At 33.5% G+C, this 12,107-nt stretch overlaps 1 protein-coding gene and 1 non-coding gene across 2 annotated transcripts; one reads left to right on the top strand and one right to left on the bottom strand.

Annotated features, from left to right (window-relative positions):
* Positions 1-3,241: 3,241 nt before the first annotated feature.
* TRNAQ-CUG (transfer RNA glutamine (anticodon CUG)) lies at positions 3,242-3,315 on the bottom strand. The gene has a single exon. It is a non-coding gene; the product is annotated as a tRNA-Gln (tRNA).
* Positions 3,316-8,073: 4,758 nt separating this feature from the next.
* LOC140817390 (CLP protease regulatory subunit CLPX1, mitochondrial-like) lies at positions 8,074-11,280 on the top strand. The gene is given in 11 exon segments (XM_073177048.1): positions 8,074-8,143; positions 8,247-8,324; positions 8,578-8,634; positions 8,784-8,854; positions 9,402-9,501; positions 9,590-9,694; positions 9,789-9,851; positions 10,013-10,135; positions 10,445-10,476; positions 10,478-10,598; positions 10,688-11,280. Coding segments are annotated over 10 exon segments (756 nt in total). The 5' UTR covers positions 8,074-8,143; positions 8,247-8,309; the 3' UTR covers positions 10,757-11,280.
* The last annotated feature ends 827 nt before the right edge of the window (positions 11,281-12,107 follow it).

The raw sequence follows: 12,107 nt of genomic DNA, 5'->3' as shown, positions 1-12,107 counted from the left end.
TATTAGACAACTGAACAAAATCCCAGACCCGATTTGATGCTATCAAATTCATTTTTTCCTACATGCCATCATACCATAATTTTGATTCACAACAACTTATGGTTTGTGAAACGTATCAAGGTAATTTTCTACTCCTAATTTAAAGTACAATTCTTGCATATATACAATATAGTTACTAGGTATTGCTGATTTTTTTTATTCTAGTAGATCTTCTTAAGTTGTTATCTTGAGAAGCTTCTTGAACAATTATTTCATCAACAATTGTTTCTTCTTCCACATTAACAGTTTGATCGACTAGATTTTCATTAGCATTTTCTAGATCTTGATCAATTGGCTGTCCATCACTAGTTGGGTCTTGAAGAGTGCGAAAGATGGTCAATGGATCACTTAAACAAGAGGGTAGATTATTAATGTGACCTTATTCAAGAATTGCATCTTGTAGATTATCATTTACACTAATCAAGGCTTCCTCAAGAAATTTCACATTTCTTGATTCCACAATTCTAATTCTATAAGATGGACAATATAATCTGTAACCCTTGGATTTTTCGACATATCCAATGAAATATCCACTTATGGTTCTTGGGTTCAGTTTTTTTTTTCTTGTGGGTTATAAACTCTTACTTCAGACGAGCATCCTCTTATGTGTATATGTTGAAAACTCGGTTTCTAACATTTCCATAATTCAAATGACGTCTTTGGGACAATCTTAGTTGGAATTCGATTTACTATTTACATTATCGTTTTAAGAATTATTAGTATTAGATATCGGACCCGGGGCCCCACAGCTTCAATCCACAAGGTATTGAGAAGTTTGAAGTTACTCATCATACTCTTAACTATGTCTATAACAATTCAGTTTCTTTTTTCAGCCACATCATTTTGGTCCGGGGAACCAGATATGGTATATTGGACAACAATCCCATTTTCTTGAATAAACTTCATAAATGATTGAAAAGCTTGTCAATTTTCAATGTATCTACGATAATATTCATCACCTCTATTAGACATATCGATCTTAATTTGTTTATCACATTTTTTTCTACTCCAGCCTTAAAAACTTTAAAGGCATCTAGCGCTTCATGCTTATTATAAATCAAGTAATTAACACATGTGTCTAGCGCATCTAGCGCTTTTTTCATACTAATATCTCAATCCTCTCTATGAAGATGTGTCTCAATATCTGGTGCCACAATATAGATGAATCCTTTTTTATAGCACATATTTTAATATATGTTTGAACATGCATATTGGTTTTTATGAATTAACAAGGCTCCTGATATGACTGAGCAAATTTTTTGAAAAAAAATACATTTTTAAAATTTCTAAATTTAACTAAAATTGGACAAAAAAATCCTAACTTTAAAATCAACACCACTGGCCGGAGATTCAGGGTTATGATCGAAAAATTGTGCCTCCAATCTATGCGTTTTAAGGTCTGTTTATGGCCGATTTCCGACTGATCTTCGACAATTCAGGAAACGACTATGGAGGGAAATGGTAGACAAAGAAGTCCCCATTCTTATGGAAATAAAATCCGACCGTATATCGCTGTGGATTGACAAGAATCTGCAAAAAACCGATCGCTACTTCTGCACGATTTTAAGAATGTTTTTTCAAATTCTGGACAACATCACGACGAAAAGGGAGCGAGGGCTGAATGGAAGTGGTTGACCGTCCATGAGTGTTGGTCGGCGGTCGGTGATTTGGTCGGAGAAAGTGGCGACGTTGAAGATCGGATTTGGGGGTAGGGTTACGGTTCTAATTTTCGAAAAATGGGGTTTTTGCAAGTTGATGATTTTTCAAATTTTAGGGAATGTTTGGCTGCTACAATATTTTAAATTTCAAAATTTTTAAAATTTTAATCTTTTGAAATATTGTCTCTACAAAATTATGGATATTTTACATGTTTAAAATCATTGATATTTTGCATGTTTAAATTATTTGGATAAAATATGTCAAATATTATGATTTATTTTCTTATCTTATATGCAATTAAAAATCATGTTAATTTTTTGTTATGCAAATAAGAAAGTTGTTCATATTAAGTTATATTTGGATCCAAAATTTTTATGAACAAATTAATTTAAAATTTTGACTTATAAAGATCCATAATATGAATAATTAAGTAATAATAATTATGAAATACATATGAAAACATGATCTGAGGGAGTTCTTCACAAACTATATGCTGATGCTAGACCTCAGAGCCCACTAGTCTCCCTGAGAACGTTGTTTTGTCTAAGGAGTTTGATTTTTAAAGAGGCCTTAACCTTACCAATATTTCTTGGGAGCCCTCTTGGAAAATGTTTATTGTGTTATTAATAATTATTATTATATAAAAAATTAAGCGAAACCAAAATTTTGTCCAATGAACCCTATTATTTTAAATAATTAAGATTTTGCCACATAACGTTTAATTATGAAAAATGATACATTAAGTGAATTTGAATCATTTTATCGCTATAAAATGATTAATATATAATTTTTTAAGATATAATTTTGCACATATAAATATTTACAAATCTATTGCAGTATATAAGATAAAGTTTGTGCATAATTGAGCCACTTAATAGGATAAGATAAGATATCATTAACAAATCTTTCCAACAATTAAATCTTATGTCTCATGTAAATTTGAAGAAATCATTATATAATATTCACATTACACACAAGTTGGGTGTGTCTATATAATATATATATACATATATATAAACATGTAACGTGTGCATAATGATATTAATTTAAACTAAAACTAGAGTAGGTTAAATTTTGGTTGGAAAAAATCTTGAAGTTTTGTTCTCTATATTTGGTGGAATTCTTATCTATACTATTTTATTGAGTTTGAGACACTTAGAGAAACTAATTTTGATGTCAAGATATGTTTTAATAATTATATATATTAATAAAATGTTAATATTTTAATGTAAGTTATATGTAGTTCAACGGATAGAGTAATTATTTATTAGGATTTAGGTTATATGTTCAATCTTACTGATATCATTTTTATTCTTTTATTTTTAAATTTATATATCAAAATTACAGTGTAGCCCCTCACTATTACTTGTAATTATATTTTGATCTCCATTTAAATATACATCAAATGAATTATAACAAAAAATATTATACAAACACGCAATATTATGATTCATTAATAGGCGACGAAGTCTCTTTAAATCAGTAATCGAAAAATAATAATAATAGAAGAACAAGGGGACTTTGATAAAAGTCTATCTATTAAAGGTTCCACCGAGATTTGAACTCGGGTTACTCTGGATTCAGAGTCCAATGTCCTCACCACTAGACCATGCAACCTTTACTTGTTAAAGTATATATTTTTTATACTTTTAATTAAGTAACAGATGTACACCTCATCAAATTGATTAAATTAATTCATCAGTATTTAAATATACTAAAACTATTTTTATGTAAATAAAATTATTTTAACTAGGATGTTAACACCTCTATTTATCACGTTGTCTTGTTTTTATTTTACAATATAATAATTACAAGAAACCACAAAAAATAAAATATCATAAATAATTGTAATTTCCAAATGTAATTTCTAATTGTATTAAATTCAAAATATATTAATTTTTAATAGAAATAATATCTGAAAAATCTATAATTACTTCATTTTCATGAAATCAACTCCGAAACCACCATAGAAAAAAATGATTCACTTTAAGTTTTTAAAGATAATTATTAATTAAAATATATTTGTTATAAATTTAGTGTAGAGAATGAGAGAAAGCAAGTCCCACTTATTACAACTAAACACCTCTATTTATAATGTAGAGAGGTTAGTCTATAAAAGGAACGTTACAATCAAATCAATCACCTAATTAATATCATATATATATAACACTCCCCCTTAGATGATTGATGGAGAATCCAATATGCCTCGTTAAAACATTGTCAGTAAAACCCAATAGGAAAAACCTGAACGAAGGAAAAAGAGTACAACAACTAATACTCCCCCTTAGATGATTGATGGAGAATCCAATATGCCTCGTTAAAACATTGTCAGTAAAACCCAATAGGAAAAACCTGAACGAAGGAAAAAGAGTACAACAACTAATACTCCCCCTGATTTCAATCACCGAAGATCTGTTAATTGGTGCATCCCTATCTTGTACATCAATTTCTTGAATGTTGATGTTGGTAACGCTTTTGTGAATAAATCAGCTTCATTGTCACTAGAACGAATTTGTTGTACATCAATATCACCTTTCTTCTGAAGTTCGTGTGTGTAGAAAAATTTTGGCGAAATATGTTTCGTTCGATCACCTTTGATAAATTCTCCTTTTAGTTGTGTGATGCAAGCAGCATTATCTTCAAATATAGTCGTCGGGCTATCTTTCATTGTTGGTAACCCACATGATTCTTGAATATGTTGGGTTACGGACCTCAACCACATACATTCTCGACTTGCTTCGTGCATTGCAATGATCTCAGAGTGATTAGATGATGTCGCTGTTAAAGTTTGCTTTGTCGACTTCCATGAAATAGCAGTGCCCCCTCGTGTAAACACATAACCTGTTTGGGATTTGGCTTTATGTGGATCTGAAAGATAGACTGCATCTGCATATCCTATTAAAGATAAATTTGATTTTTTCTAATAAAACAATCACATGTTAGTTGTGCCACGAAGGTAACGAAATATGTGTTTCACACCATTCCAATGTCTTCCGGTTGGAGATGAACTATATCTTGCTAGGAGATTAACAGAAAATGCTATATCTGGTTGAGTGCAATTTGCAAGATATGACAATGCACCAATTGCACTAAGATATGGTACTTCAGGACCAATGATTTTTTCTCCATGTTCAAGTGGACGGAAAGGATCTTTATTAGTGTCGAGTGATCGGACGACCATTGGTGATGCTAATGAGTGTGCTTTGTCCATGTAAAAGCGTTTTAATATCTTTTCTGTGTATGAAGATTGATGAACAAACATTCCTTCGGATAAATGTTAAATTTGCAATCCAAGACAGAACTTTGTCTTTCCCAAGTCTTTCATGTCAAATTCACTTTTTAAATAATTGGCAGTTTTGGTGAGCTCTTCGGGAGTTCCTATAAGATTTAAATCATCAACATATACTGCCACGATTGCAAAACTCTCATCCGTTCTTTTTGTAAAAATACATGGCAAATAACATCATTTGCATAACCTTCTTGTAGTAGAAACTTGCTAAGACGATTGTACCACATGCGTCCGGATTGTTTTAATCCATATAATGATTTTTGCAATTTATTGAGAACATGGTCTTGGGGGTTGAATCACTTGCTTCTGGTGGTTTAAATCTTTCAGGGATTTTCATGTATATGTCGTTATCAAGTGAACCATATAAATATGCAGTGACCACATCTATTAGTCGCATGTCCAAATTTTCTGATACAGCCAAGCTAATAAAAAATCGAAAAGTGGTGGCATCCATCACAGGTGAGTATGTTTCCTCATAGTCGATTCCAGGTCTTTGAGAAAAATCTTGAGCTACAAGTCTTACTTTGTATCTTACAATTTCATCATTTTCATTCCTTTTTCGTACAAACACCCATTTGTATCCTACATGGACTACATTTTTAGGTGTTTGAACTATGGGTCCAAACACTTTACGTTTTTCTAGAGAATCTAATTCAGCTTGTATAGCTTCTTTTCATTTCGGCCAGTCATTTCTTTGTTGACAATCTTTAACAGATTGTGGTTCGGGGTCATTAACACCTTGCGTGATATCAAGGGCCACATTAAGAGTGAAAAAATTGTCAATGTTCGTTTTTCTCCGATCCCATATTTTTCGAGATATCAAATAATTTGTTGAAGTCTCGGTATTTTCATGTGATTCTGGTTCTCCCTGAATCACGTCATCCACATCTGTTTCATTTATTTTTCTTGTTGTATCATGTAAGGTTGCTTTTGCTGGAGCTTTCAATTCTTGCTTTTCTTGCACCTTTCTTTTCCTAGGTACTGTATCCTTCGAACCAATCGGTCGAGCACGTTTCTGGCGCATTTTAGATTCATTTGCGGGTGAAATATTAGATGGTCCTGTAGGGACATCGATCTTCACTGGAGTATTCTCCACTTGTATGTGTGACTTTGTTACATTTTTGTATTAACAAAAGCATCGGGCAATTCATTAGCAATTCTTTGCAATTGAATGGTCCTTCCAACTTCTTGATCACATTGATTGTTTCGGGGATCATAATGTGATAATGTTTTCTCATTCCAACAAATTTTTCGTTGTTCTTCTGGATACAATTTTGCTCTTCCCAGTGTTGGAAAATCACTTTAATCAAAATGACAGTCTGCAAATCTTGCGGTAAACAAGTCGCCTGTTAATGGCTCCAAATATCTAATGATAGAAGGTGAGTCATATCCCATATAAATTCCAAGTCTACGTTGTGGACCCATTTTGGTCCGTTGTGTAGGTGGGAATGTGGGATGGGTACTTGTACCGCACAACCAAATACTCTAATGTGAGAAACTTCAGGTTCTCGACCATACGCAAGCTGCAAAGGTGAGTATTGGTGGTAATTAGTTCGTCTTACACGAATCAGTGATGCATCGTGTATGATAGCATGACCCTAGACTGAAGATGGTAGTTTTGTTTTCATGAATAGCGGTCTTGTAATTAATTGCAATCTTTTAATAAATGATTATGCAAGACCATTCTGTGTATGAACATGAGCAACTGAATGCTCAACTGAGATCCCAGTTGATATACAAAAATCATCAAATGCTTGTGATTTGAATTCAGCAGCATGATCAAGACGAATTGTCTTGATTGGGTGATAAGAGAATTGAGCTCGTAATTTGATAATTTGACCAAGTAGCTTTGAAAAAGCTATATTCCGAGTTGCAAGCAAACTAACATGTGACCACCTAGTTGAGGCATCAATTAATACCATGAAATATCGAAATGGTCCACATGATGGGTGTATAGGCCCACAAATATCCCCATGGATTCTTTCCAAGAATGTTGGAATTTCAATATCAACCTTCGTTGGAGAAGGTCTTATAATGAGTTTGCCTTGTGAACATGCCACACATGAAAAGTCATCATTTAAAATAATCTTTTGGTTCTTTAGGGGATGTCCACGAGTATTATTTATTATTCTTTGCATCATTGAACTCCCAGGGTGACCAAGTCGGTCGTGCCACAATATGAAATTTTTCTTGTCAACAAACTTCGTGTTTGTGACTGTATTTGCCTCAATTGCTTTAATTATTGTGCAATACATTCCAGAGGAGAGTGCACGTAATCTTTCTTTTATTTGCTTCTGGCCGCATATAATAGATGTAATACAAAGGTATTTTCAACATTGTTTGCATTCAATGTTTCAATATGATATCTATTTCGGCGGATATCTTTAAAGCTAAGCAAATTTCTATTGGATTTGCTAGCATATAGAGCATTTTCAATATATAGGCTTGTCTCATTTGGTAAAATGAATTTTGCCTTTCCATGGCCTTCAATAATTTTTGATGCACCCGATATTGTTATAACATTATTTTCAGCTAATGTTAATTCTAAAAAATACCTTTTGCTTTTAAGGATGGTGTGTGTTGTACCACTGTCAGCTAGACAAACGTCTTGATATTCCCTCATTAATCTAAAAATAAATGCATAATAAAGTTAGTTATAACTCTAAGATTCATAAAATAAAATTGTAGTTAAACAAGGTTCTCAAAGTAGTTATAACTTATTACAACTCAACACCTCTATTTATAATGTAGAGAGGTTAGTCTATAAAAAGAATCTTACAATCAAATCAATCACCTAAATATCATATATATTAACAACGTTTAGCGACGGTTTCTGAGATTCCGTCGCTACTCGCGACGGTTTACAATAATCCGTCGCTACTAGCGACGGCTAATGTAAACCGTCGCTAAACACCAATTTTTTTTTTTAAAAAAAACTGACACAGAGGCGGCCACTCACAATGGAAAGGGTGTTAAATAGGTGTTACACCCCATTCTGGGTGCTCTTATGGTAAACTACATCATCTATAATTCTATAAGTTTATCATGGAAAGTGATGTTAGCCTTGGTTCCCCGTTTCAGGTTGCAGACTATAATGTAGCAGCCGCGCAGCCAGGCATAGTTTATATTGATGAAGTTGACAAGATCACCAAAAAGGTTGTAGATTATTGCTGCTAAATTATGCATCAATCTACATATGCTAAGCCTGCTGATATTGAATTCGATGTATTGTGTGTCTTGTTCTTTCTCGACTCTATAGGCTGAGAGCATCAACATTAGTCGAGACGTGTCTGGGGAAGGTGTTCAACAAGCACTATTGAAAATGCTGGAGGGGACTGTAAGTGCTTTGATTTACTTCCCCCTTTCATGAACCTGAAGTAGTCTATTGGTGATTTTTCATCTATGTGATAAATCTATTTTCCAAGACAAAAAACAGCAATTTATTTCCCCAAAATACTTTCCTAAACATTTATCCGAAGTTTTTCAGTCTGAACTCCCAAAACAATACCAAACAAGTCCAGTGTGTTTTATAATCTTAACCTGATTTATTTTCAATCTTGATTCCAATTAATGAATTTTTTTAATACCAGGTGGTCAATGTTCCAGAGAAAGGTGCTCGAAAGCATCCAAGAGGTGAAAATATTCAGGTATGTTTTGACAGTAAAACGACCTTTCTCTCAGTCTTATGCCTTCAACCAGAACAGCATACCATTTGGAAGAATGATTTGGATAAAATAATTGCTTTGCGATTTGTGAATTGGAAGCTTAGTGACAGCAATAAATTTTGTATTTGCAGATTGACACGAAAGACATCCTCTTTATATGCGGAGGTGCTTTTATTGACTTGGAAAAAACAATCTCAGAGAGGTCATATTACTATATCAATCCAAATACCATGAATGTTGTTACTCATAGTTGTCAAAAGCGCAAGGTGCATTAAAGCACTCAGGTGTCCTGAGGCTTAAAATACAAAGTGAAGCACACATTTTACGGAAGTAAAATGTAATAAATAAAATATTTTTAAAAAATAAAAATTTTACGGAAGTAAAATGTAATAAATAAAATATTTTTAAAAAATAAAAATAAAATAAGTTTATTTTAAAAAATATAAAACATGAGATATCAAATATTATGTCATCTATCATTTTCATCTTCCAAGTATCAAATATTGAAATGTGAGAGGGCAAAAGGCCAAGGCAATGTGATAAATAGAGGAGAATTATCTGTCATATTTTTTAAAACTAAAAAACTGTTTTTTCCTATGAAGCGCAAACAAGCGCGCGCTTCATGGAAGCCTTGTGCTTTTGGAGTGCACTGAAGCGCTGCTCAGGCTGTGCGCTTCACTGTGCTTTTGACAACTATGTTGTTACCTCTTGTTTTGGATTGGAACCTACAATTTTTGACGTATTTGCAGACGTCATGATTCTTCCATCGGCTTTGGTGCCCCCGTACGTGCAAGCATGAGAACTGGCACTGTAACAAGTGCTGCTGTGACATCATCATTACTCGAAACTGTAAGCTGGATAGCATCTTTCTCTCAAGTAAAGATTCCCACTGTAGGCTAGAAGACGTATTTCAATGATGCATAAGTTTTTTTCTCAGGCTGAAAGTAGTGATCTAATAGCATACGGGCTAATACCCGAGTTTGTTGGACGATTTCCTATCCTTGCTAACTTGGCCGCACTTACTGAGGATCAGCTAGTTCAGGTAAAACACGAATTATGAATCGTGCTCAGTTTTGTTGTGTTTACTTATCTACTTTTAGTGACACTGCTACATGATGTTTAAATTTGTTTTTAAGGTTTTAACTGAGCCTAAAAACGCGCTAGGAAAGCAGAACAAAAAGATGTTCCAAATGAATGAAGTAAGTTTTCGTTACCCTTCCATAAATTGACCATTTTCTGTGAAAACAGATTCATTGTAATAAAAATTCTCCTTGTTTTTCTCAGAAGAGTAGAAGTATCTTTTCACGTTAGATCAAGATAAAAAAAATTTCAAGTTGTAAACTGTGCTCTTGTTTATTAGGTGAAGTTACATTTCACAGAAGATGCATTGAGATTAATCGCTAGGAAAGCAATAACAAAGAACACTGGAGCTCGGGGTTTGCGTTCTATGCTAGAAAACATATTGATGGATGCTATGTACGAGGTTTGTTAGTCAAGTTCTGCAATATTTGACTCCTAATGTCAATACCTAGGACAGATTTACTGGGTGTGAGGTCTGAGGGGACAATTCTCCCCTTCAAAGAAAAAAAATTAAAATTTTATTTGTTATTTTTCTAAAGATTCATCCCCATTCCCCCAAACTGCCCTTCCCTCGTTATCTCATCTGGGAAATATGTAGATCCACCCTTGCGCGTATCTCACTGTATAGGATACATCTCTTGCCCTTCACATGTTTTTTTCTCTTCTGATCTGTTTACATGAAATAATGAAATAAGAAAGATTTATCTTTCAGATTCCTGATATTAGAACAGGGGATGATATAATAGTCTGTTGTAGTGGATGAGGAGTCAGTTGGATATGAGGGTCGTGTAAAGGGTGCCAAGATCCTTTATGGCAAAGGGGCGTTCGACCGCTATCTTTCACAACACAAGATTAAGGTTTCTGAGGTTCGTACGAGTAAAAGGGTCTCATTTTTATGCATTCATATTTCGATCTATGTTGACATGAGCTGACAATTGTTTTTACTACATTACAGACGCTTGCCCAAGGTTCCGAAGGAGAACCTGAGATCGAGCAGGAGCTTCCATCTATTGTTGCGCTGTAAACTTTGATAACATTTATCGATTTACCGTGTACAGTATGGAAATTCAAATGGAGTTGATTTAGAGGCTCAGTTGATGCAAATTTGTTGCATTGTTCCTCTATCAATGGATATGTTGCCATCTTCCCAGACATCCTCTTCTGTTGCTCGCTCCCGCATTGGGTCTCATCTCCAAAAATGAGAAATAATTACATCTTAATTTTAAGAAATTCAAATATTTCGAGTCGACCTTGCTACAATGATGTGGTGCTTATTTCTCCATGTTATGAGATTCCATAAAGGAAAATACAGTAGCCAGAGATAGATCTTCTGTCAACAGGCGAGCTTGCATCATAATCTGCATCAATATAAATATCAAGAGCGAATCTACCTTTACTATGATTTTCTTTTAGGTTGTGCTTGGGTGGAAGGAAGCCATGAATTTCAAAAATCCATTTGATTGTTTAGAGAAATTTGTATTGGTTGTATTGAAATTCACAACTTCTTCATATTTGTAGATGTAAATGAATTTGAAAATTTTAAATACATTCAAGCTGTGTGTCATTTCAAATTATTTCCCAAATGAAATTATTTTCTCTAAATCAAATCCATCGATCCAAACACAATCTTGTTATCGTTCCAAACACAATCTTGTTAACTGCTTACAAGTGAACTCCCTTGGGATTTTGCGTAATTTGATTCGCTATATCGACGATAAATGCGATATCTGGATGAGTATGTGTCCATGACAATATCTGAATGAGTGTATTGCTATGGACATATAGATGGCCAATTCTTTTAATTGGAGTTAAATTCAAGCTGGTGTAACTTGTTGGCTGCCTTGTCTTCTTTGTATATTTTCATAAATGTCTCGAGCTACTGTTGTAGAGCATAGAATCAACTGTAACTGTTGGTACCAATTATATTAAAAGATAAAAGAAATTTTATGGGTTGATTAAGATCCATGATGTACCTAATTTTGCTGTCTTTCTTCTTCTCTTACCTATTTCCATAGTTGGGGTTGGATGGTCGAGAGAACCTCTCGATCTTTTGCAAACAGTTGATAGAACTAAAAGGTTCTCCCTATAAATACAAGAATGGTTCCTATCTTGATAACAAAAATCTGCAGAGATTAAAGACTTTTCTAACCTAAAAATTATCTCAAATGGGATAATTTTGCAACATCCGTTTCTTGAAAATGACTAAATTAAAGACTCAAGAAGCTAGAACCCCATGGAAACCAGTAACCATGACAGTTATCATTTAACATTGAAACATCCATTCTTTTTGAGTTGGGGGAAAGTACTCTGTTAAAATTGGGTATCCTTGTTTTATAAGATGCTTGACTCAAGTTATATAAAAGATTAGTATCATG

This window comes from Primulina eburnea, chromosome 16 (genome assembly GCF_022965805.1).
Source record: "Primulina eburnea isolate SZY01 chromosome 16, ASM2296580v1, whole genome shotgun sequence".
Classification (NCBI taxonomy): domain Eukaryota; kingdom Viridiplantae; phylum Streptophyta; class Magnoliopsida; order Lamiales; family Gesneriaceae; genus Primulina; species Primulina eburnea.
This window is presented reverse-complemented; position numbering and strand designations above follow the sequence as displayed.